This window comes from Cadophora gregata (genome assembly GCF_030347475.1).
Source record: "Cadophora gregata isolate MNR1 chromosome Unknown scaffold_12, whole genome shotgun sequence".
Classification (NCBI taxonomy): domain Eukaryota; kingdom Fungi; phylum Ascomycota; class Leotiomycetes; order Helotiales; family Ploettnerulaceae; genus Cadophora; species Cadophora gregata.
In genome coordinates, this window is record NW_026695935.1 from 551,705 (window position 1) to 576,048 (window position 24,344).

The 24,344-nt window shown below is 47.8% G+C and overlaps 11 protein-coding genes across 11 annotated transcripts; 3 read left to right on the forward strand and 8 right to left on the reverse strand.

Moving 5' to 3' along the window:
* Positions 1 to 706: 706 nt before the first annotated feature.
* On the forward strand, positions 707 to 1,618 carry ONS95_003030 (uncharacterized protein; the record flags this gene model as incomplete). The annotated part of the gene is made up of 1 exon (XM_058496315.1): positions 707 to 1,618. The coding sequence occupies one exon, from the start codon at positions 707 to 709 to the stop codon at positions 1,616 to 1,618; it is 912 nt and encodes a 303-aa protein (XP_058353566.1).
* An 81-nt stretch (positions 1,619 to 1,699) lies between these two features.
* Positions 1,700 to 3,053, reverse strand: ONS95_003031 (uncharacterized protein; the record flags this gene model as incomplete). Its single annotated transcript, XM_058496316.1, has 4 exons — positions 1,700 to 2,016; positions 2,084 to 2,659; positions 2,715 to 2,835; positions 2,913 to 3,053. The coding sequence occupies 4 exons, from the start codon at positions 3,051 to 3,053 to the stop codon at positions 1,700 to 1,702; spliced, it is 1,155 nt and encodes a 384-aa protein (XP_058353567.1).
* A 689-nt stretch (positions 3,054 to 3,742) lies between these two features.
* Positions 3,743 to 4,274, reverse strand: ONS95_003032 (uncharacterized protein; the record flags this gene model as incomplete). The annotated part of the gene is made up of 2 exons (XM_058496317.1): positions 3,743 to 4,188; positions 4,238 to 4,274. The coding sequence occupies 2 exons, from the start codon at positions 4,272 to 4,274 to the stop codon at positions 3,743 to 3,745; spliced, it is 483 nt and encodes a 160-aa protein (XP_058353568.1).
* Positions 4,275 to 5,263: 989 nt separating this feature from the next.
* ONS95_003033 (uncharacterized protein) lies at positions 5,264 to 7,513 on the reverse strand. The gene is made up of 3 exons (XM_058496318.1): positions 6,455 to 7,513; positions 5,874 to 6,400; positions 5,264 to 5,823 (listed from the first exon to the last, which is right to left on the reverse strand). The coding sequence occupies exons 1-3, from the start codon at positions 6,720 to 6,722 to the stop codon at positions 5,545 to 5,547; spliced, it is 1,074 nt and encodes a 357-aa protein (XP_058353569.1). The 5' UTR covers positions 6,723 to 7,513; the 3' UTR covers positions 5,264 to 5,544.
* Positions 7,514 to 8,270: 757 nt separating this feature from the next.
* Positions 8,271 to 9,797, reverse strand: ONS95_003034 (uncharacterized protein; the record flags this gene model as incomplete). The annotated part of the gene is made up of 2 exons (XM_058496319.1): positions 8,271 to 9,380; positions 9,492 to 9,797. The coding sequence occupies 2 exons, from the start codon at positions 9,795 to 9,797 to the stop codon at positions 8,271 to 8,273; spliced, it is 1,416 nt and encodes a 471-aa protein (XP_058353570.1).
* A 712-nt stretch (positions 9,798 to 10,509) lies between these two features.
* Positions 10,510 to 11,256, forward strand: ONS95_003035 (uncharacterized protein; the record flags this gene model as incomplete). The annotated part of the gene is made up of 3 exons (XM_058496320.1): positions 10,510 to 10,590; positions 10,645 to 10,724; positions 10,779 to 11,256. 3 exons carry the CDS (start codon positions 10,510 to 10,512, stop codon positions 11,254 to 11,256), a joined length of 639 nt encoding a protein of 212 aa, XP_058353571.1.
* A 1,438-nt stretch (positions 11,257 to 12,694) lies between these two features.
* ONS95_003036 (uncharacterized protein) lies at positions 12,695 to 13,569 on the reverse strand (the record flags this gene model as incomplete). The annotated part of the gene is made up of 4 exons (XM_058496321.1): positions 12,695 to 12,958; positions 13,029 to 13,138; positions 13,197 to 13,292; positions 13,341 to 13,569. The coding sequence occupies 4 exons, from the start codon at positions 13,567 to 13,569 to the stop codon at positions 12,695 to 12,697; spliced, it is 699 nt and encodes a 232-aa protein (XP_058353572.1).
* Positions 13,570 to 14,471: 902 nt separating this feature from the next.
* On the forward strand, positions 14,472 to 18,066 carry UGA4_1 (GABA-specific high-affinity permease; the record flags this gene model as incomplete). The annotated part of the gene is made up of 3 exons (XM_058496322.1): positions 14,472 to 16,637; positions 16,699 to 17,458; positions 17,507 to 18,066. Exons 1-3 carry the CDS (start codon positions 16,119 to 16,121, stop codon positions 18,064 to 18,066), a joined length of 1,839 nt encoding a protein of 612 aa, XP_058353573.1. The 5' UTR covers positions 14,472 to 16,118.
* A 151-nt stretch (positions 18,067 to 18,217) lies between these two features.
* Positions 18,218 to 21,106, reverse strand: ONS95_003038 (uncharacterized protein; the record flags this gene model as incomplete). The annotated part of the gene is made up of 5 exons (XM_058496323.1): positions 20,454 to 21,106; positions 19,918 to 20,407; positions 19,776 to 19,861; positions 18,806 to 19,356; positions 18,218 to 18,747 (listed from the first exon to the last, which is right to left on the reverse strand). The coding sequence occupies exons 1-5, from the start codon at positions 20,801 to 20,803 to the stop codon at positions 18,218 to 18,220; spliced, it is 2,007 nt and encodes a 668-aa protein (XP_058353574.1). The 5' UTR covers positions 20,804 to 21,106.
* A 914-nt stretch (positions 21,107 to 22,020) lies between these two features.
* ONS95_003039 (uncharacterized protein) lies at positions 22,021 to 22,653 on the reverse strand (the record flags this gene model as incomplete). The annotated part of the gene is made up of 1 exon (XM_058496324.1): positions 22,021 to 22,653. The coding sequence occupies one exon, from the start codon at positions 22,651 to 22,653 to the stop codon at positions 22,021 to 22,023; it is 633 nt and encodes a 210-aa protein (XP_058353575.1).
* Positions 22,654 to 22,897: 244 nt separating this feature from the next.
* Positions 22,898 to 24,295, reverse strand: ONS95_003040 (uncharacterized protein; the record flags this gene model as incomplete). The annotated part of the gene is made up of 3 exons (XM_058496325.1): positions 22,898 to 23,194; positions 23,248 to 23,754; positions 23,837 to 24,295. The coding sequence occupies 3 exons, from the start codon at positions 24,293 to 24,295 to the stop codon at positions 22,898 to 22,900; spliced, it is 1,263 nt and encodes a 420-aa protein (XP_058353576.1).
* Positions 24,296 to 24,344: the final 49 nt, after the last annotated feature.

Below are 24,344 nucleotides of genomic sequence, written 5' to 3' on the forward strand. Positions count from 1 at the left end.
GCTCCCGCAACATAATAAAATCTTCCTTAATCAACAGTACCTAGAATAAGGGAGTCTGCCAAGCTGACTAAATGCTGACAATTCACATGATGACTTTGCTGTGCTGTGCCTCGGCTTACCACTTTACAACAATCTTACTTCATTCTCGATCGACACTTTTCAGAAGTACAACATTCACACTAGTAGACTCTATTTTGTCATTCCTGATGGAGTCGGTTCCCGAGCTCGATCGCCCATTGACCGCGATCTGGCGGGATGGCGAGCTCCGGCCCCGACGCGCTCATAAGAAATCACGAAAGGGCTGTAAGACCTGTAAAATTCGCAAAGTCAAAGTAAGCATCAAGTCGTCTCAATTGACCGTTTACAGTTACACTAAATTTCTCTTCACAGTGTGATGGTCGGTTGAGGTTTCTCCTTTTTTTTTTGAGATGAGCAGGCTAATCAAGAAGAGCCACTACGCGTAGATCCAAGCTGACTGAACCTAGAACAACAGCCAATATGCGGCGGATGCGCGCGAAGATTTCATGGTCGGAAGAGCTGCGATTATGAAGTATTTATTGAATCATCTGGGGGTTCGTTCCGATCATCTCCGCCAGCAGTTCATGCGGCCAGAGCTCATACAGAATTTAAGGTGCAGGGCAGCCTTACCATCCGTCCAACCAGATCCGCTTCGTCGGATCGGTTGAGAATCCTGGAATTAAGGCTCATGCATCACTATACAACATCTACCTGCGGGCAGCTGCCAGAGAGTAATTCGTCGAAAGGCAAACATATGTGGTCCATGGACATACCCCGCCTTGCATTTCAATCAGACCTTGTACTAAGTGCATTGCTCGGAATCTCTGCTCTGCATCAAGCGGCTCTCACACCTTCGGACGTCGAGGTATCTCGTGCTGCGGAAATGTACTTCGATAAATCTGTGACAAATCATAGACAGGCTTTGAGCACCGCCACCCAAGATTCTGCCGAGTTTTTGCTGGCCACTGCAATTTTAATATGCCATCACGCATGGCTGGCCGGACATACATCTGTCCCAGGTCGACAATATGAGATACCTTTGCAAACTTACTACATGGCTCGTGGTATCCAAGCACTGTTTGATCAGATGTGGCCGTGGTTGGCAGGTTCTGCATACCTATGGTACGTGGAGCGCATGCCTATCGAGGATTTTGAAACTCCAGCTTCGAACAGTAGCTTTTGGATAAGGGGTCAGGAGGATTTGGATCTCTTATCGAAGACCTTCGAGCACTCAGAAGTATCCAAGCGAGACAGATCCGTGTACAAGGCTACGGCGAGGGAATTAAGAGCGCTCTATCAGGCAATCGACGCCCAACCATCCCAACCAGGAATTCAGAGAAGAGTTGCGACGATGCCCCTTAAACTTCCAAAACGATTTCTCGACCTTGTCGAAATGAAGTATCCCCGAGCTTTGGTATTGCTGGCAAGAAATATTGCGTTGCTAAATATGATTCCTCACGTATGGTGGTTGCATGGAGTCAGGTCTTCTCAATCGGTTACTGACACCGCAATATCTGGTATTGCAGCTATGCTTCCAAGTGAATGGAAGTGGTCCATGGACTGGCCTTTGACAGTCATCTCTGGGGAATTCAGCCAATAGTGAGAAGATTTCATTGAGGCTTCTATCACGTTCAAGGATCTTTTCCACTTAGGCACGTTCCGAAGGAAAAGAGCTTGCCAGTCATACTCGTTTCACTGCCTCGATCAAACCCTCCGTTTCGGAATCGATCGTCCAGAACTTCACGATATCCAGCCCTACACAATTCAACAACTCTTTCCATTGAGTCTGGGTTCTCTCCATACCCGAAAGGAGAGCCAACATATTGATGTCCAGCAGTGCGGGGTACAAAGGTGTACCAACATCTGGCAAAATCCACTCAAAGATCAACAGCTTGGAGTATCCAGGCTTCATCGCTGCCACAATTTGAGTCAAGATCTTGCGGCAGACATCATCAGAGTAGTCGTGCAGAATTGAACGGAGATAGTAAGCTCTTGCGCCTGGATCACGAACTTGTTAGCAGACGAAACGACAAAGCCTAGATGCTCAGGCTCAGGCACAACCAACCTTCTACCGACTGCGGTGTGAAGAAATCATGCTTCATTCTCACGATATCTTCATGCAACTCTTTAATATCATCAATCACAGGCGGCAGATCTTGTAGTACTAAGGATCCTTTCGCTTCAGGGAACTGTTTTCGGAAAGCTTCAAGGTCATGACCACGACCGCCGCCGACATCGATGAGCAAAGTGCCATCCACATGGCTAGCGTTATACCCATCGAACAAAATACTGTCAACATCGGCGAAGTTGAACCACTCAATACGATTCATCCTTTGCCCCATCATCAAGTCGTTGAAATTAGACATCTGCTCTGGATGTTCCATAAGCCAAGGAAACATCTGCAAATCAGTGTTGAAAGCGCTCTGGAAATTTCCACTCGGTCCCTCAGGATTTTTGAATGATGTTTTGGCGAGGTATTGAGGCATGTGGACAACCGAAGTTGCTGCTTGGTCGAACATGAATTTAAATCCGCCTCCTACCGAAGGCACGGTGAGGATCTTGGTGATGGGTGTCGCGGCGTACTTCTCATATCCGGTTTCATCAACTATCTTCATCGTCGATAGAGGTCGAAGTATTCGAACTATTGCCCTTGTTAGATATCCTGATCTCAGCCAAGGTCGAAGCGAAGGCTTTACCGATCAATTGTTTGTCGCATCTGGTCAAGCTTGCCAACTCACTGGCTGTCTTGGTTCCCGAGACGATGAGCTCAATCAAACCCATCGCCATAGCTGCTCTGAGAGAAGCACTCTGGTGGGGCTGCAAGGTATCGAGTCAGCACGTAACTAACGCTGCTCAAAGATGTTTCTTGCCTCCATCATCATTCGCCAAATCACCTCCAGTGGAGACTCAAAAACAGCTACATACTGTCGAAGAACTCCTAGAATATTTTTGCGGTGCTCTTCATCCCGAGAGACGTCGTTGGAGAGTTTGCTTAGGATCGTCTTGAGCTTAGCAATGTCATCGAGTCTGGCCATGACTGTTTCGGGTTGGCGAAGAGGGTGAAGGGCAGTGCTAGTGACGAAAGGTTTTATGACTTTGGGACATTGGTTGTGGATAGGTTCGGGACGTTGATACCTTTATGTACTGCCATCATCGAGTCTATCGAAGGTTTATGTATCATGAACGACAGAAATGGTACGTTCTGACAATTGGGAAGCTCAGCATTGTTCGGGTTCGTCTTTGATACCAGAAAAGGTATCAAGCCCGACTTTGGCGTTCGTGCTCTCGAATCAGCTCCTTCTTCTATAACAGAATCTGTACCGGGGTTGTCCACGTTTGGATTTAATTTACCAAACCTGGCCATTATTAAGTCGTCCTGCAGTGAAAACTGACACTGAGCTCCCTCCAGCTTCGCCCTAATCGCCCTCGCTTAAATCCCCAAGCTCTTTGGGTCTTTCCGATTGATGAACCCATGCATCTAGCTAGTGCTTATTTTTCTGTTCCTCTCCAGATTTCAGTTGCCAAGATCGATTGATTGGTGAGATTACCGCGTGACTGAAGCGTTTGAAGATGGGAAAAGAGGATCCCTTGCTTCTGCTCGGGTTCGTGTTTATTTCTGAATAGGAACTAGCCCGAATTGACTAAAGAAAAAACAATGCAGCAATGCAACTTCAATGACCAAACGACATTTGTTGTGCCACTGTCATGCAAATATCAGAAATCTTCATTCCCCAGCATTCTTCATACCCCTCGCAATCTCTCTGCTCCGCTCTGCCAATTGAGATGCAAGTGTCGTCTTCATCAGCATGAACAAATCGTCAAGCTCCATCTGATCCCGCATTGACCTGACTACAAGAACGACCGAGTATCGAGTTGCATTGAGGGACATGACTTGATATTCCCCATCCGCTATATGCTTTCCAATACTCGCAAGCACTTCTTCCAGAGTCGAGATCATTTCAGTTCGAAGTCCGCGGAAAGGATTTGGCGACAATGCTGAGGGGGGCAGGGTGATGTTGTGAACGAAGAAGTCAATTGCTGGAGGGCCGATAGTACAGCCTTGAGAACCTATCGGTTCAGTAATGCCGGTGTGAGGATTGACGATGTCATTTCCGGGTTGTACAGGACGGTTGTGTTGAGCGTCCCAGAAAATAATATGGCGGTCGAGGACTTCGTTTTCTTGTCAGAGGTGAAGAAGGGAGTTCAAACTCATACTCACTTGTGTTTTCTGATTCTTGTGTGGTTGGAGAATTCATGATGTCTTGGAATTGTCGGCATTGGCCGTATAGTTCTTTTGAGAAGTGGAGGTGGGAGGAAGCGGTGGAAACAGCTCGAGGACAAAGAGGTGAGAACGAAAGTTGGAGCCGTGTGCATTTCCATTTCGTCATCAGCTACACGCTCGAATTTTCAAATCTTGAAATTACCATAGACGAGAACACCGATGATCTCTGGTTGAGCCGTCACAGATGCCAAACCGACCCCTCTTCCAAAAAGCGGCGTTGAGTGTTGTTAGGAACTCGTGAATCTCTCTGGAGAAGCCGTGTCGGCTTATGATTCGTTACGAGAACCAACGATTGATTTGGATAAATTACGAATTTACGAAAGTCTAAGTGATAACATATCATACTACTTTTCCACAGGCCTAAACTGCTGTCGCGGTGGATAATGATGCAGTTGGAGATGGAAGGAGGAATCGATCTACCATTTCATAGGTGGAAAGCTGGCGTGAACTTTGCTGTATATTGAAAAGTTGATTAATAGTAGTTCTAGATCATCATGGGTTGTTGAGATCATTGAATATTGGATTCCCGATTGTTGAAAATGTGCTAAACATCACGTCACTCCTTGCAGACAATTATCGGTGAGTTGTTAACCACTGAAATATTCTTCCTATAAGTTATGTCAAGTGAAGTAATTATGTCAAAAGTAAAGTATGACACGGCATGCGGTTTGAGTGCCGTCGGCAATTTAGATGTGCTCCCGGCCATGCTACTGGATTGAGGCTGGAGAAAAGAGTGAAGCACAGAGTGGATTATCGAATCACAGGAAAAGGTGGTTGCTCATGGTATCCCCTCAACTGCCACTTGGAACACACCTTTTTTAAAAGCTCAAAATCAGTGCACGTGCCCTTTAGAACAGGCAACTGCTAGCATTTGAGCGCCTCGCTTCAGCGGCTGTGCCCTGTAAGAGTGTGTTTCTGGCAGTTAAGGGGATATTTGCCACTGAGATTTGAATTCTAAGGCGGGCTTCAATGATGATAATTGTAAGGTTCATATTGCAGAGCTATCTCGTCTTGTGCTCGCTGGTGGCTACCAGGTTCAGACCTTAAACATGCCGCGAAGGCTAGAAAAAACCAATATACTTACGGCGCCTTCATCCTATGCACTCGATCCAGCTTCTTTCTTGTCAATAGCAGCAACATGATCTGTAATCAGAGTCTTGTAATCACTGCTGCCGTAATAAATCGTGTAGCTATCATCAGCCGTCCGTCCAGTGCTCAGAGTATCGCCATATTGCCAGTACATATCAGCAGCGATGCCAGAGGTCGAGAGAGCAGTCGTTTGCCATGGACCCATGGTCGCAGGCTTGTTCGACTCGATGCCGTATTCTTCGAAGATGCAGGGTTTGCCGACTTTGGCACAGATGCTGCCGTGTTCTTTGATCCAAGTGTTGCCGAATGCAAGCGCGTTTGATTGTCCCCCTAGAATCTGTCAGACTTGGGAAGATGGGGGTGAGGGGTATGAGAGGGAAAGGGAGATGTTTACATTGTGTTGGATAGAGATGAAAGGTGCCGAAGCTGATGTTCTGGGGAAAGTCAGCGAACTCATCGAGCTATGAAAGTGAGGTCAACTCACTGCGACTCTAAGATTTGCTTCAAAGTCTACCCCCTCAGCAGTTGTAAAAGGATAGCTTCCATCTCCACCGCCTTTCAACCAACCCTCGTCTCCGAGAGTTATCATGTGATTCGGATCAAGTCCTTTGATATAATTACTGGTCTTGGTGACCCAATTAGTCACAACTGACGTCGGACATCCATTGCACCTTGGTTCATTCGCCAGTTCCCAAGCGAAAATCGCCGGGCTTGTGAGATATCGGCTGACGACAGCTTTGATGTAAGCTTGATATTGTGCTTGGACTCTCGAATCGCTGTACCATGTAGTCTTGGTGGTTTTGAAATAGTTGTTGTAAGCGAGCATCCCGCCGTAATCACCCCAGTTGTTGACGAAGTTGATGATGAGCTTGATGCCGTGGGACTCGGCACTTTTCACGACGTAGTCGAGTCTTTGAAGTCCGTTTGCACCTGTGTTGATTACAGGCTGTTGGCCGGCGACGAAACTTTGGAACCAGACTCCACCTGAAGTCTGGGTGACATCGTTGAAGCCTAATTCGATGGGTTAGATAATGTACTCGTAGCATGCGAAAATTTCTCGCTTACCCCAAATTCGGAGAACCTTTAGCCCTGATGCCTTCAAATGGCTCATAACCAGATCAACATCGGCATTGTTGGTTAGGAAGCCAATCCAGTATGAGTTCGACCCCGCGAAATACGCAACTTTGCCATCGATATTGAACTTCAATCCTGAAGTGGATGGGTATGTAGCTCGTTCCTGTAAGCTGTGGGTTGATCCTGGTGCAGCTTCTGGAACAGGAGTCGCTGTTGTCAAACAAGCCAAACCCAACGACAGAAATTGAGTGAATCTCATGGTAGTGATCAGGTATGAGTTGATGTAGAATAAATATCACAACAGAGGCGATTGTAGGGAGATGAAAGGCCGCAGGATCCAAGCTGAGGTAGAATGAGGAACTCGACAGTTCTTGGAGAATATATACATATTTACCTTCGACTAGTGGCGAACAAACAGTTCCACGTGGTGTATCTCCCACAAATATTAGATGAACGCCGAGATCATATGTTTGAAGATGCAACATGGCTGTGAAGAATCCATCAAGTCGCGGTGTTTTGCTAGCAAGCTGTTCCTAGCTGGCGCCGGGTTTTATGTTTAAGCGACAGACGAATCGGGCGACGGAGGAAGGGCTCCGTGCTTGGAATTGGAGATCCGAGAATTACCATCATGATCAGCAATATCTTTGAGGGGTATGGGAAAGTTTGTGAGATTGAAACCCACGAATGACTGAAAAGGGGAGATCGTGAAGGTAGCATTTGAAGGACAAATGACCCTGACAATGCTGGCTGAATTTGAAGATAACAACACCTCCGAGAATTTCGATATCAATCACCAATGTCTGATTGGTAGGGTGTTTGGAGACTTGGGAAGTGAATTCGAGGTTGATGAAATTGAGAATTCAGCGCTCGGAAAAAACGGGGTTCTTTCTTGAATGGCAAAGGACAGGAATACAGGGAACATCCAGGTTGGCAAAGTGATCATCAGTGTTTCATGGCCAGAGAGCCCTGGAAATCGATACGAGAAGGAACAGTAGTAAAAGTGAATGACACGCAGAGAATGGAAACGGTAGACAGCAGTAGAAACTTGTTGATTGTTGACAAGAGATGTAGAGAAAGAAACGGGGCACCACACCAGCCCCTTGCTTAGACAAGTCACATGATCGCCAACCCTATTCATTTAGCTGTTTTCGCTAGCGCAAGATCATCTAATCTGCCTCGCTGACATCCTTCCTGAACCTGCTTTCATCCTTCGGGAGGAACGCGTTTGGCATCTTACTATCATTGATCACGATCAAAAGTACCCTGATATATCACCTTCAAAGATGGTGTGCAGTCAGCCCAGCTCAATAGTCCCATATTTATAGGCTGCCAAGCTGGCAGTGGAAAGTCTATTGTCCGCACGCTAAGCCTCACCTGTCAGCTTGAGCGGAGGTCGCGATATGGATTGTCATCACTTTTGAGACTGGGGAACTCCAAAGGCATGGGGATGTCGCTAAAGATGTCTTATTGGGTGATTGTGCGACGTTTCAATTTCAATGAGTGCATTTTTGCTTTGCTTCTACGAGGCTGTACAGCCTGCTTCAGCCCAAAGCCCTGATCTCGATGGGTAAGCCCTGGAGGATCCAAGCCGCTAGGCAGCTGAATAAGGATCTGACGCATCGGCAAGTCCCTAACAGATAAACCTTGCGAGATGGCTCTAAGGGAAACTCCACGCGATATCCTCGGTTGGTTTATTGTTAAGCATACAGTATATTTTCCTTGGCTTCGTCATTGGACGCCATCCATCAGCGCACGTATTTCATCTGAACTCCAGGTCAATCTCTCGCCATCGGGGCCATGTTGGATTTCAGGATGCGGTGATATTCTGAAGCAAGGCTTCGGTGAACTCCCAGATCAAAGAACTGTCTTGGGTATGGAATGCTGCTCCTGTGTACCAGGTGTTCTGTTGGCCTTGAAGGTCAGAGAGTGACTTGTAGAAGCCTCGGGCGATTGCCGTGGTGGAGACTGTCAGCTCAAAGGGCGCATGTCTGGAGAAGACGACGAATTCTGGCTTGCTTGGACCTTTACCAGGATAATTCAGTCTTCGTACGTCTGAAAGGATTTTCCGCTTCACATCATGGTCGGGCAAAGCCTGAGCACTGCCAAAGGTCACCCCCACAAGCCCAGGAATGTTCGTCTCTGTAAGGCTGTAGATTCCTGGTAGAATCATCTGGTTGTACTCGGTCTTGGGGCTGACGTTAACGAGGGAAACGTTATTCGGGATGCCAGTGTTCCTCAGCAAGCCTGTGTAATAGCCAGTGTTTGTGAATTGAACAAAGAGTTCACGCTCAATTGGGGCCAGATCCCATCCAGAAAGATTCTCCAGCTTTGGAGGAATGGCCATGATCAACTTCTTGCAAGTGAGCTGTGTCAGACCATCCTTCGTTGAGGCTACGATTCTGATGCCCCCTTGACCAGATCGATCGATCTTGACAATTTTGCTGTTTAGCAACAAGTTTCCATTCAAAGCCTCTGTGGCATGCTCATAAAGCAGGCTGTTGTCGTTGAGCTCTGTTGTGAGGAAGCCTAGCTGAAGATTTTTCAAGATATCTAGCCCGAAGTTCTTCATCACGTAGAGTGTTGACTGAGCCAGAGTGTCACCCATCCCCTGTGCAAATCGGTAATGAAACCCAACCATGGACTCCAAGCAGTACTTTTTGACAAATTGCCCCCATGGCAGTAGCAGATCTGATGGGACAGGATACGGAAGATCAAATCCTTTTTCCAGGTAAGGATATTTTGCACATTGAGTCCCATACGCGGCGAGGCCGGCGCTGAGATTTGCAGCTACATTGCTGGAAGCGATGTTGCCTGTCTCAAAATCGAAGAACTCTGTGTTTGAAGATGTGAGAGGGCGTCTGACCAGGGATACATTCAGCCGCGCAAAGTATTCCTTGACGAGTGGTAAATCATGCCACTGCACTTCAAGGTCAGCAGCCGCAGACTAAAGAGGATTCAAGGCATGGAGGTCTCCACCGTCTCTGCCTTGTGGGCGGTATGCATGATTTGGATTTCTGTCTCCACTTACGACTTCCACTCCAATATCGCGCTTTAGGCCACTCATTGGATCTGTGTACGTCTCTGTATGGCCACCCAAACGACCCTTCTGTTCGATGACAACCACGCTCTTGCCCATGTCCGACAAACGAATCGCCGCATAGGTTCCGCTCGACCCACCTCCGACGATACAAACGTCACGTCTGATGGTAGAACCGACTCTGTACTCATTGCCTTCAAAAGTCACTGGAGCTGAGGCGCTGGCCTGCAACGTTACCATCAATACGACGAACACAGCCAAGAGGCCACTGAAAGCTGAAGTGCTGCAGCCTCCCATTGTCAGTCTCACTGGTCGTCTATAGCAACAAATTTAGAAGTAATGGCCTGTTGAATTTCCTTCCTGAGAACAAAATGCCTGGCCGAAGCTTTGGCCGAATTTGGAGTATGCGAGATGGCAGAACTTGGGGGTTTGAAAGCCTTTAAAGGATTGAGGTTGTCTGTTTCTTCTAAGACGCTGGAGATACTCTTTTAATAGACCAAGCCAAAATGATGGTGATCGGAAATGACCTGCCAGCTCCTCTGGGAAACAGTGGCGGTCCTGGTTATCAAGACATAGTAAGTGATTTCAACAATCTGCATAAGCGTTGGGATTCCATAGCCAAACGGTTCGTGTCTGCAGGAAGTTGCTGCCGAGATGGGTGAATCATACAGCGGAAGGCTTGCCGTTCAGACGGCGCCAGGTGGCTGTCAGTGGGGGCGCAATAAAGATCAGATCCTCCGACGAAAATACATCACCAAAGCGGACATTGCACTGGCAAGGTTCGTGGTTGTGCAAAACTTAGTCTTCAGCTTCCAGTGTGGGCACTTTTGGCGCAAACCGCCTACCCCCATTCGCTAGCCCTACAGATGCCTTCAGCTGCAGGTCTCACACGATTTTCTATTAAGCCATGTAGAAACCAGCTAAAAGTTGTCAAGACGTCGTTATCGAGCCCAGTTCATTACTTAATCATCTCTTTTCACGTCAAAAGTTCGACATATCTGCCGCAACAATGCATACCTCCAACGCCTCGCTCCGACCCCGCCAAAGGACCTTCACCTCCTGTACTGAATGCCGCAGGAGAAAGCAGAGAGTATGACTGCACTAGACCCCAAAGTTTTCGAATTTCTGATTGACCCGTTTCAAGTGTAACCAGGCCAAAGATCGGCCATGTAACAACTGCGCGAGAAGGTATCCGCCAGTAGTTTGCACATATGAAAGCTCCAGGTATGGCATGGCACCCCCATTTCAAAAGACGAACATGGACTGATGCATATACAGCTCACCACCACCGACCGACCGTGATGTCGACATGCGAGATAACCATGTCTCGCAGCAGGACAGTGGTCGAGGGAGCGGGAATGATGTCTCAAGCCCTGCCTACATGCCAACACCCCAGTCCAGTGTCAGCGATACACCCATAACCTCAACATCAGACGCATACTACAGTTCCCATGGTTACTATGCAATTGCAACAACGAGGGCCGAATATCGGCAGTATCAAGGCGAGGGACCAGCGAATACTCAATATGTCGCGACATCGGGTAGCTACTCGGTGAACGGTGGTTACTACCAAGACCAAACGAATTACAGTGTCGCGGGATCCACCCAGGGCCATACTGGATATTACCCGATTACAGACCAGCAGCGCACTGACTGGCTTTCTTCTAATGGCGACCCAGCTGCCTTTGTGGGCGCTGGCTCAGATTACTATTATGTCGAGCCCGATCCAGACGATCACACGGCCCCAAGGCGATGATACCAGGATTCCAATGTGATGGTTTGACGAGTCGGGGACTTCCTGCTTGTTCTATTTTGGCCTGGATGGGGTGGGTTATTAATGGTGGCTGCTGAAGTAGGGTAGCCACATGGAGGGGCACATGCAAGTTATCGGAGGTAGTGTCACTGAAGTCTTGGCCGGGAGGAATATATGACATGTGGTGGTCCTCATCCTGGGCAAGAAAGCTGGACGGCGCTGGGAATGTGCCACAACTGGTCGTACAGTTGTGGGACATGAGGAAATAATGAGAGGCTGGAGGTGCAAGTAAGGTATTGGTGGTGACCGGCTTGTACGACAGTCGGGAAGGAATGGATTCAATTACCCCGCACCTGGGGCAGAGGGGACATAGCATGCAACAGGAGTTTGTTTTGTACTTTGCGGTTGCGTGTGTGGCCCGGAGCATTTTGGTTTCTTTGCTTGCAGTCCTTTATTCAACTTCATAGACTTCATGATTCCGACTTTTATGCTGCTTACTGATGAAGCTGTTGATTCAAAATTGAGCTCGCCTCGAACGGTTGGGTAAGCGACTGCGATCTGTGTAACCTCGATCCTGCCGGCCTCGGAAGTACCTTGACTCGGGATTGATCCAATGTTTTGGCTTCGCATCGGCTCCTTCCCGTAATAGGGGGACCTTGGACGAGAGGGGTTACCGAGCTGCAGAAGCCGGCACCTGTGAACGACATCCCCGGTCCCTCATATCTTCAATTTTGACTTGAGCTGACGATCAGTGAATCTCCAAGTATTTGTCTGCCAATGCAGAGAGCTGCAATGCCACCGTCGTATTTCATATTCTCACTCAGAACCATATCGCTGAATCCGTACGGTCCTGGAATGGCGGTCAAGCAGACTAGCACTTGCTTGTTCGACCTGATAGAATAAGCTGCAGAAGATGAGGTAACGGCATTGGTGATGTCTCGGCATATATGGGTTTAGGGTTTGAAATGAACAACCTTGACCAGTCCAATATTCGCTTGAGTCTGCACAGAGAAACTGGCCTCCTCATAACATCTTGTCTTTGATCCATGCATGATTGACAGTGGCGCATGGTTTTCGTTACTTGGAAGCAGAGCACTATTAGTCAAGATTACCAAAAGTGACAGCTGTGAAACAAGAGGAGCAAATGTGTCTCGGGGAATCATGTCTCTGATTTTACCATGCATGTTGCATCCGAAGCGTGCTGTGTTTGCTGGCAACATCACTTCTGCCTTTTGGGATTCGCTCCATGATCCTCCAATGACTCTTCAAAGAGTGTCTAGAGAAGAGTCAAAGCAAATTCGTGTACGACCGGGGATCAGTCACCGCTCTGAGCAGGAAGATGGAGAATTAAGGAACATCGTTTCAAGCCGGCCGGGTATTCGCGCAGCAGTGCACCCAGCTTCTCAAGTTCCGTGGCCCCCGTGAGGAAAATCTCAATTCCCTATAAAATCCCAGTGATATTTGTCACTCTTCTTTCCGCAGCAAAGTCATAAATCGTTTTGAAGTCCCTACAAGTATGTGTGACATTCCAGCCATCCGTCGCTTCGTCATCGACCGGCTCCAGTGTCATGTCACCCGCACACATGACAGCCTGACGCAGAAAGTCGAAGCAATGTGCCATATGCTCTTTCTTCATGATGTACGCTTCGGAGGATTTGTTGACTGCCGTGTTGTCTGCACTCTCGAATATCCATTTCAGGCCGGCCTGTTCCAGTCGAAATTGTTAAATCTGTCGTGATCCTCGTGTCTCAAGTGCTGATCTGAAGATGACATACGATGCAGTGAAGCTGATGGAACATAGATACGCAAAATTGTTTGTCTTCGACTTTGGTACTTCCATCTGGCTGAGTGATTTCGGTTGGGACGTTGATAAAACCTCTCCCAGCTACAGTGTTGACCCGGTCAGAAGATACTCCTGCAGTGATAGCTCTGGTGAGACATACGCGGTAGCAGGTTCTTCGTCCAAGGATCGTCTATTCCGTTCATGTATGCTGCATACGAAGCATCGGCGTCAAACAAAACCGCTCGATCAAATGGCACTACAATGTTCAATTAATGAGATATAACTTTTGGCAAGATCACCATACCATTTGGAATTCCAACAGCTAATACTACATCAGACTGCGTGTGTTTCCAATTCAAGACATCATCGTAGGTGTATGACGCCACAGCAGTGATGATGTACACCACCAAGACGATGTAAAATGCCGTCCGATAGCTAAAGATCCATTGCGCCAAAGGCCCCGACCTGTTGCTCTCCAGATCCTCTCCAATTGCTCCATTTGTGACCTTCTGGTATCTCGTATTGGGCAGCATGGTTTTTATCTTGGGTCCGAGATGTTGTGGTGGCGCAAAGCAGGAGAAGCCAAGGGGAGAGGGAACACGCGACGTCGACGCGAAAGACGTGGACTCTTGTACCCGGGGGATTGAACCTTAATAAGGCGTTACATCGTCCGAAGTTCCGAACTTCAAAACCCCCAAATAGATTCAAGTTGTTTTAAAATGAAGATCAAATGGAGTTGAAATGCTTTTCGGGCTCCCATGACTCGGGCTCGCTTAAGTCCTTGAAACAACTGTTGCCATTCATTCTGCCTCAACCGGAGAAGTAAAGGAGTCATTGAATCGCTCCTTGCAGTTGTTGAATAGCCTCTGAATGATTCATTACGCGCAATTGATAACAAATCGATTCTAAAAAGATGCTGGCGAAATGCTACTGACCTCGACCTGCGAAGTGGAGTAGAAATAGACTTCTCGCTTCCTGAACTTCGGGATCGAACGACCCTGTCAATCGACAGAATGAAGAAGATCGCCGAAATTACACTTACCAGGGAATCAAGCACACCGTATTCCCGGGGTTTTCGCTGGAAAACATGCACTTGAGCAGTAAGGTAAGGGAAGCTCAGATGTGCACATGCATGTCACGTGAACACGTCTATCCACTACCAAGGAATGTCATTCAGACAAACAGAAAATACCACGCGTACAATACCTTTTAATACTGTGACTACCAGCATGTCTAGAAAGCGGTCTCCGAAGACTACTCGCAATCTTGCCATATATCCCGAACTTTTCGAGGAGGCGAGTGAATGACAGGGTCAACGGCTAAACTTAACAACAACACTGGTCTGGGGGAAATCAATAAATGAAATCAGAGTACTAGTGATACTTAGGCAGATATCCAAAGCCAATAGAGGGACCAAATTGGAAGTAGGCGTGCTGGCAAATATTTTCTAAAGATTGATCGATCCCTTGAACGACTGTCGGCAAGGAGAGTCGAAAAGAATCTAGAAGAGAACATCCCAGATTATAGAAACTTATCAGCCAAGAACTGACACAAGAGCTTAAAAAGCTGATGACCGATAGAACCAATCAAAACAGCAGAGAAGTACACAGGGGCGAAGAAGCGAGAATGCGAATCACGGTTTCCTTCAGTGTCACTCACGTGACTTTGACACCCCTTGCCGAAATGGCGATTTGGACTCCATGATGTGATTACTTCAGGGAGGAATAATCAAGTTGCATATATACTGAAACTGGGAGTTGGAAGAACATTTGCTCCTCGACCAGTATAAATCCTAGAGCAGCCACAACCTGCCCCCTCGCACCGTTCAAGTCGTCATGAAATTAGCTTCTCAGTATCGTTGACACATAGAAAATGCCTTACCCGTTGCTTTTCCGCCCTTTAAAGTCCGGCATTCCCATCTGTCTTAACCATCTCTCTTTCTCTTCAATTGCTCTTCTTCTCAGTTTTTGCGGCTCATACACATTACTTAAACCAGCCATTTGGCAACGTGCCTCCGCATTCGTGTCGATTGCATTAGTTCTCCGCGCCATGCCACCAAATTCTCACCTCCAAAATCGGTCCACGATGGATCGCCTCAATATCAACCACGACCAAGGGTGCTCGGTGTCTTATTATTGTCCGACAAAGACGATCCTCATTGCTGGTACCTTGGCGACAGGGACCGGTCCAAATCTTGAAGGTTGAGACCCAGCGAAGAAGAGCAGACCGACTTTGTGGTTTTGGTGTCAGCAGTCATCACACACTGAGGGCCGGACACCTGTCCAATGCAATCACGTTCACGGCCAAGTCGCGTATTGAGTGCTCATTGGCAGCATCGCAGTCGTCCATGCAACGCGGGTATCACGAACTCACGAGAGTCGAATGAAATACCTGCCGACTTATCAGGGACCTGCATGCCCTGCATGGCACCAGGAGTTCAAGGTGCAATTTTTACAGAATGGTTTCTTGTCAAAGGTCAGATCCTGCCTGCCAAATCTCCACAGTTGCTTGCTTTTTTTCCCTTTCGTGCATGGGGTATTCCCGTCACAGTATCCACTCTACAAGTCTTGTGTAAGTAGATGGAGGGCAATGTTCTGTATCAAGTTGAATATATGCATTGTCTTCCTTACGTCTTGTCAGGTTTTCTATTAGGAACCTATTATTCAGATCTCTTAGGTTATACTTTTTGAAGAGATTACTCTTGTTATCAGCAGTCGTTAGCCCGTCCCAACCCCTGAGAAAGTTTCTTATCGGGCCCAGCCGTCCAGTGACAAGCTTCATCCAAGCTCCCCCGAAAATCGCTTATCTTGGCCCTCTTGCAGCAATTTTTGTCATGGCATCAAACGAAGACCGAGTCCCGAGATCATCATTTGATGGGCTGAATGCTCGGATATTCTGGTTGGCTGAACAGGAACCCAGAGATCTGAAGTAAGAGGACTGTAAGCGGTAGACTTATGCAGAGAAAGATAGGTCATGACATGCTAGAATCTGCACCCTGGTCTGGAACTTGTCTTTGCTTATCAGGACCAGCAAGCCATCAGTGCGGGTGAAGCGTGGATAGACAGGGCGTCCTGGAATAAGAATGTCTGCTTCCCCACGCATTGGAGTTGCCATTGAATCTCTTTTTCTAGCAGCCCCTTTGAAACCCCTTTGGGTACTAAGATTTCGGAGAGTATCCGATTGTATCGAGGATAACTTCAGCGGAACTCGAATCGAAACAATGGCCTCACAGCCCAGCTACGAAGATGGTAGCCCAGAAGGCTCCATCACACGCGACGACAAAGTCAAGAAAGCGCACGCTGTCCTGGGTATGGAAGAAGGTAGCACGGCTCTGATTTCTGCCGATGACCAACTTCTCGCCTCATTGGGATATAGAGCAGAACTCAAGCGAGAGTTCTCCTACCTCACAGTCTTCGGTCAAAGTTTTGGAGCAATGGGAATAGCGCCAGCAATCGCAGAGTCGATCATCTTTTCCTTGGGCAGTGCTGGAAGCGTGGGAATGGTTTGGACGTACCTTGCTGGCTGTCTGCTCTTGATACCCGTGGCTGCCAGTTTGGGCGAGTTGGGTAGTTCTATGCCAACGTCTGGAGGACTTTACTATGTGAGACCCCTATCTATCCGCATGTATTTCCGCGCGGGTTTGCTGACGTCGAGTCTGATAGTGGGTAGCACGACTTACTCCCCCTCGCCAGAGAGCCTTCATGTGCTGGTTGGCCGGATATATGAACGTCCTCGGATATATGTCTATCTACGCTTCTACCATCTACGCCGCGACTCTGATATTAGGAGCTACATGCTCCATTGGCAGTGATGGAACTTGGGTCGCAAGTAAATACCACAACTACGGCATGTTCGCCGCCACAACTCTCCTCACCTTCTGCATGACTTGCGTTTCATCCGCACTACTTTCCAAGCTCAACGCTTTCTACATCTTCGTGCAACTAGCTATGCTGCTCTCGCTCATCATCGCCTTGGCAGCAAAGACACCTAGCGAGTACAAGAACAGTGCCCATTTTGTCTTCGCTGGGTTCGAGAACACTGGCTTTTGGCCAAACAACGGATGGGCCTTCATGTTGAGCTTCCTGACACCTGTATGGGTCGTATCCGGATTCGAGAGTAGTGCAACTATCGCAGAGGAAGCGAGCAATGCTGCCAAGGCTGTTCCTTTTGCTATGATATCCTCCTTGGTCGTGGCAACCGTTACTGGCTGGGCAGTCATAATCACAATCGCGTTCTGCATGGGAACTGGCGTGATCGATCTTGTCGAGAGTCCTCTCGGTCAGCCATTCGCGCAGATTGCCTTTAATAGTCTAGGAAAGAACGGAAGTATCGCACTATTGGTATTTTTGTGGTTCAGCTCGATTTGCAACTGCTCGATCTTGATGGTTGCTGCGTCAAGAGAAACGTTTGCATTTGCTAGAGGTAAGAAAGTCATTGGATGATTAAGAAGACGAGACTGATAGGAAACAGATCACGGCCTCCCCTTCTCAGGGTTTCTCCGCAAGCTCTCAGCAAATAAAACACCCGCACGTGCCGTCGGCTTCGTCGCCGTATGCACTCTCCTCGAAGGACTCCTCATGCTCGTGAACACCATCGCCATCAACTCCATCTTCAATCTTGCCATCATGGGCCTGTACTTCGCGTACTGCATGCCCTTGGTCTCCCGACTCTGCTTCGGGCATTTCACCCCTGGCGTATTCTACATGGGTAACACCATCTCTTACATCTCCGCCATCTATTCCGTCGCCTGGATGACGTTCATCTTCATCCTGCTCCTGTTCCCTATCTATCCGAGCCCAAATGCGCAGGAAATGAACTATGCTGTTGCGGTGTTGGGGTTCGTGCTGGTGTTTTGTGTGGTGTATTTCTGGTTCCCGAAGTATGGAGGAAAGACTTTCTTCACGGGACCAGTGAGGACAATTGATGAGATTCTAGAGGAGAGTCCTGAGGCGAGGGCGGCTGTTGAGCAGGAGATTGCCAGGGAGAGGAAGGTCGAGACTTCGGGATCGTCCGACAAGGTGTCTTCATGAGCAGGTAAAGGTGGTTGAGTTCCTTATAATTGAATCTAATGTGTCATTAGATGTCAAACAGAATGGTTGTAAATTCTTCGTTGTGGAACTTTTCGTGCTGTGAATAGTAATGATCCTATAGAAGGCTGTTTAATTGAATGCAGCGTTTACACTATTCGAAGTCCAGACTCCACGATCCGGGAATTGGTCGCGCGGCTGGTCGCTGGTCTGACTCTTCATGCCCATCTTCTGACAACTCATCTTCTGAAATATAATCCTGCGGCAGTACATCATCCATCCGGTCGTCTTGCTCATACTTAGATGGCCCGTAAAGATGAGACACGTCATCGCCGTTGCCATCGACCATTTTATTGAATTCCTCATGATGGGACCCTCCTGGAGTATATGTTAAGATCCAATCCTCAGGTCGTGGTCCATATGAAAATGCGACCGTAATTCCTCTACATGTGGCAGATCGAATATACCGGGAAGCATCGATTAGATAATGCCAATATGAAATGTGCTGCTTATAGCATACTCCCACCAGCTGGGTGCTTAGGGTACAGGAGCATTCAAAGCCACACTTGCCTGGCTTCCAATGCATGGCTTCTGCTTCGCCATACTGCAGAAGATCAACACCACAGTCCATAAGATCTTCGAGCCACTCGTGTACCACAACCTTTAAGTCTTGAAGGGGCGCCTCTGAAGTATCGTTCTGTCAGGAATTCCAGAATAAGAGTCCAGAGGATGCTTCGTCCACTGTTATCAACAGCCACAACCGGGCATCTTGCTAGGATTGCTTTACGCAGAAGCGGTCGCCAGGTGCAGCGCTTGTTTCTTGTCGTTGAAAGTTGGCACAAAATCTTGCCATCCAAACTTTTATCAAATACTTTTTCGTGGATAGTGCCACAGGAAGCTCGAGCAAAGGACTGGGCTAAAATGTGTAAGAAATTTCTGCCCATCCCATCCTTCCAATACGGAAGCTCCCTCTCTGTGCTGCCTTCAGCTTCCAGCCAGTACTCTACCAAGAGCGCAGTGTTATGTCGGCTAGCTGACTTCGCGATCCATGCAGCAACAGCTACCCGATTCTGGGCAGAAACAGAGGTTTCGATAGTATATGAGTGATTGACTTCCCGATGTAGAAAACGCAACATCTCGAGGGATCCATGGAAGTATTGAAAGATTTTGCGATCATTAACGAGAATGTCGATAGCCCCTTCCTTGAGTAATAAACGACATATCTCAAAGGCACCAGTGCTTCCATGAAATGTGTTCACTGCTCCATAGAGTAGGGCGGTATGGAACGGGGTACTAAGAACAATCAGAGGAACGAAGTTCGACTCAAGGGCGAGGTTGGGAAACACAGTTCGTTCGAGGACATCTCCCTCGGGTCCTCTTATCCGGTTTAATCTTCTTGCTTAGGTCAAGGACATTGCTTTTAAGATATTCCAAACTCTGCTCCCTAAAATATATGTCCATTTAAAAGATCCCATCATCAAAATTGGGCCTTTCAAATAGTTTATACCTCAAAAGCTTTGCTGGCCGTACAGCAGCATGTACATCATCAACCAAGCTAGGCAATTGGACTCGGAAGGGGACCATAGGCAGCGAAATAAACGGTAACATGCTACGGGAGAGGTGTGAAGCAAATCTGTTCAAGTTGTCCTTGCAACGCATTGAAATGAAAGATACATAAACGATTATTACCAAATGAAATTGAGGAGACTTACTCGGAGTCGCAATCTTGAATGGAGACATCCGCACCTGCTAGCAATAATTCTCTGCATATTTCAACATTGCCATGCTGTACTGCAAGCTACTTTCTGAGTCAATCCAGAATTCAATAATTATGGAGTAGGGTCCAATGCTCACGTGAAGAGGAGTTGTATTGTCCTCGTCTCGGTCCGTGACAAGGTATTCTTTATTCACTAACATATGTCTGAAAGCGGTAATATCATCATTTTCAATTGCTTCGAAGAACGGATTGTCGAAGGGTATCATACGAAAAGTATGTATGTCTACCCTCCAGCCGGTCAACATCTTGTGGCACTGAAAATCCAGCACTCTATTGGACAGGAAATCAGGTAGCTTGTATCTAGCGTTCACGTCGTTTATTTCTCGGCCTTTGCACATTCGTGTACGTCGGTGATATTCGAACTGCCCGAAAAGGTATGCAATCCACGAGGGAGACGAGATCCACATGTCGTACTGTCGCTGGACGATAGAGCCAGTATCTTGGATTTCGTTAGTTCGACCTAATGATGTTCCTGACTCTTCTTGTGTGGTATTAGCTGTTGTGAGCGTTGTGAGGTGGTTGGTCATTCTGGTGACAATGATGTCAGGCTGGAGTTGGATCATAGCACTGTGTAATTGAGCGCCACTTCCGTATGTTATGTTGTAGCACATACTTGGTATGCCACTGGTAAGACAATTGCAGCACCTGAATCGCATGCTTCATGCGTTTTTTCAACTTTTTGATATCTTCCTTCTTCAGGATAACCTTCACCGACCCTACCTTTACCCTCCATACCTTCTTATCAATCTTCTCGGCCAGTTCATCGGCCAGCCCACGTAGCTCATCGGCACCTTCTTTGCACAAGGAAAAACTCTGTTGTATGCAAAGATTATGCACTGACAGTCTGGTTTTTCCTGCTTCGTCTGACCTTCTTGAATATGGTTCAGTATGAGGTTGAGAGAGTCGATCTCGCGAAGGAGATATTTGATATCGGCAGGCGCTTCCTGGACTTGATCCCAGCATTCCTTCAGCTTGATAACGCTCTTCGCCACTTGTCCAGCGAGCTGAGTCACGGCTATACCGCTGGCAACAACACCTAGCACCTCTGCCATTGTATCCTCTCTTGACCGGCGTAGTTTCCAGTCGCGAGGCTGCGAATAGGGTCAACTTGTGGGGCCAAAGAATTAGGCTGGGAGATCTTGGATAATACCGCAGCTGATTGGGATGTTCGCAAGTATATGTCACTTCACTAGATATCGTTTTGAAAGGTTCATGAGGGAGAGGGGTAGTCAGAAAAGGGAAAGACTGTCAATGTTGGCGGAGCCTTGCCAGGGCTGAAGTCACTGGACCCGTATGCTGCACCAATCAAAGGAAGAAATACCAGAGTACAGACCCATCACATATGTCGACCCGGAATATATGTAGTCTGCAGTCATTGACACGTCCTGCTATTATAGGGTTTGGAGAGGAGAAGAGGATGGTGGTTGTCAAGTTAGCTTTAGGAACAAGGCTAATTCTGGCGCTTCTGGCACATGGCAGTCAGCTACCAGGAGCTGTTATATCCAAGGGGTATCGACTCAAGTACGACAAGTACAGTCCTGCCCGAAGCGAGTCGCTAAAGGGTACGATCAAAAGGCCGAAAGCGCTCAGCAGTTAGATCAACGCTTGTATCAGTCTCGCTAAACTAAGAGCCTAAAGAGGCTGAGATGGGGCGCCCAAAGGCCGTGTTCTGAGTCGTGCCTAACCTTTCATAAGGCGACAGCAGAGAGAACCCAAAACAGTTCTAGAGGCTGCAAATTCTGGCTCGCTGATGTCCTCTATGTCCCTTCCCTAGCAGTTTTGTATCAGTTCACCAACTAATGGACACATTGATTTTATTGGCCTGTAGGGCGGTCGCCTTTCACTTGCTTTTTTTATAGCTAGATGGAGAGAAAATTGGCTGGCAAAGAGATCTGGGATTGATTTTGGGCTCAGATAGATCAAATAATTACCGTCTTGATGAAGTCAATTTCTGGAGCTACTGCAGTCTCTCCCAACGGCTCTTGACAGCTCCCCAATACCTCTCTCCATCATTCGCCATATGTCCTACATGTGGGCTTCCAACCCACCTCTCCCTCATCACATGCTCTCCCTTTTGCTCAGCATCCAAAGCATGTCTTTCAACATCCTCCCAGCCAACCATGCGATCTACAGTACTATAAAAATACAGTCTTCCCCTCTTCGACTGTATCAGGGTCGGGTCATTCAAGTCCATCCTCGCCCTCTCCACCAAATTTGGGCCTCCAGCAATGAATGTGCAGCCAGATCAACGCCACCAGTAAGTGTACCACACAAGCCAGCAGCTGTCGCAGAATGGGAATGGTGGGTAATCCGACAGTCATAGCATCGACGATGCGAGAATATGTCGCAATGCCTGGGGTACTGTCAAACACCATTACCCCGCACTTCAATGTTGTTTTGGTCTGGCCTTGATGTGCTCTTGCGATTTGACTAGCTTTATGAGCACCGGCGTTGCTAAACATATGAAGCAGGATGTCTAGTTCTCCATTATCATCGTTGGCTTGCAAGACAGGTAGAACCGTGTTGAGATCTTCCTGTTGCGAATGGTAAGATCGGTACACCATGTCTGCAGCTGTGGTGCAGATGACGAGGATTGAGGCGTTGGGGAAGAGAGATTGATATGCGTCCGTGTACTTGGTAATATGACGAGGCTGAGCTGAGAGCCATGGGGCGAGGATGATGAGTGACCGATCCTGGGGAGTGGCAGGGTGAGATTTGGTGTTCGAGTCGGAGGGGCGGTAGAGAGAAATGGTTGGGCTGAGTTGCTGGAAGTCCTTGAAGCTGACCGATGTTCTTATGTCTGAAGATGGCATGGTAGGAAGATAGTGAAGTTGATCAATTGAGCTCTTCGTGTACATTATCATCGAATTTCTATCAAAAGTGTTGAGGTATTGTGTCGCGACATTGGTAAGCTAGCGGGGTGTACGGCGTATCCATGTCCAATCAATCCAAGCGGCACAGTGCATGCATGATGCTCAAGTGGTCGTGATGTCCAGCTCCTCCACTTCCAGCAATCGTCTTGGGCTAGGATTTACGATATTTCTAGTACCTATATCATCAATCTCGCCATTTCTGTACACCGAATATGATCTGACAAAGACTGTGAGCTCGATTTCCCGCTGCTTGAATAATCGCGTCAAAGCTCTTGAGGATCCCAACGCTGAAGTTTCGCACATTATGGGACCCTGGATCTGGGTCGGAATGCTCTGCGAATTTGACTCGTTTCAAATTCGGCAAGTAATCTGGTTTGAATGTTGCCAGCTCTTCGATCCAGTCGTACTCCTCATCAACAAAGTTGTGACTTCTGGAATGGTGTTTGCGATCTAGTATGGCAGACCCGAAATCGAAGAAGATCTGTCGTGTGATCAGCTGCATGATTCTGTAGACTGTGAAGTGGTTCGACCTACTACCAACTCCTCAAGTATACGTGGTAATCTCAGGTAGAGACCATTGCGAGAGGAAGGTTCCACGACATGCTTTCCGCCTTCTTCAAAGATTGTGAAAAATAGCAGTGATCGACTAATTTCCAGAGTCCTCAACTTGGGAAAGTCATGGAAGTCAATAAGCGAGCAATGGAAGTCGTCGGTATGACGACCCTGTAGATCCAAGTAGAATACTGTAGGTACAATTGGAGCAAGAAACTCTTGTAGTGTAGATGGGGCATGTAGCCCCGAATCGTCATACTCTCCAAAGTCGTAGAGCAGGGCTCCCAAGTTGCTGCTCCACTGCAGTAACTCATGTACAGAGGGCACACATTTCGGATGACCTTCGAGGGCAAGATAACGGATCTTAGAAGTTCTGCCTGCCGGTCGCTGTGGTAGATGGCCTTCAACTCTTGAGGGATCTATGTCCATTGGCATAAAAAAGATAGCGCTGATCTTCGGGAGAAGAAGAATGTTGCCCATGGTTTGCCACTTCTCAATTAGTATTTGTAACTTCGAGGTCTCCGGGAATAAGGGGTATTAGCAAGAGCTGATGGTGCTAGATCCTACCCACAGTGATGTTGATACATGATACCTCAACTCGCCAAAGCTCTGCCATAGGATTGACATCCAAAAACGCACCACTGACTACCGGAATTGGCATAGGATATTCTTTCATAGCAGTAACTTTCATTTTCAACGTTCGTAGCCGAGTTGTTCGTCGAAGTAGGAACTGCACAATGGACTCTTGGTCTTCACCAAATGTCGTCCCATTATCGGCCCATGAGAAGCTGAGCTTCAGTATCAAATTCGCTCGGCTCGGGTTGTCCTTGAGGGTCTGGATGAGGCTAAATCGTCTTTCGTCGTTGACGAAACGTCTGGCTTTAACGTTTGAGTATACGAGCGGGGTGCTGACCACGTTGAAGTGCTTGCATGTGCGTGCGACGGAGCACATGTCATTGTTGGAGAGACGGTTTCTGTGGAAGATCTTGCTCAAGATCTCGTTGGGCAGACTGCCCAAGTTGAGGGCCATTCTGTGCCGACAACTTCATTCCTAGGCCCCAGTCCAATTTTCTTTGCTG

Bases quoted from the DNA above. Each gene is read 5' to 3' on its own strand.
- ONS95_003033 (XM_058496318.1), bottom strand. From the start codon at position 6,722: ATGAGATTCACTCAATTTCTGTCGTTGGGTTTGGCTTGTTTGACAACA. The intron at 6,401-6,454 runs GTAAGCGAGAAA...CCATCGAATTAG, and splicing joins AAAGGTTCTCCGAATTTGGG to GCTTCAACGATGTCACCCAG. The intron at 5,824-5,873 runs GTGAGTTGACCT...GACTTTCCCCAG, and splicing joins AAGCAAATCTTAGAGTCGCA to AACATCAGCTTCGGCACCTT.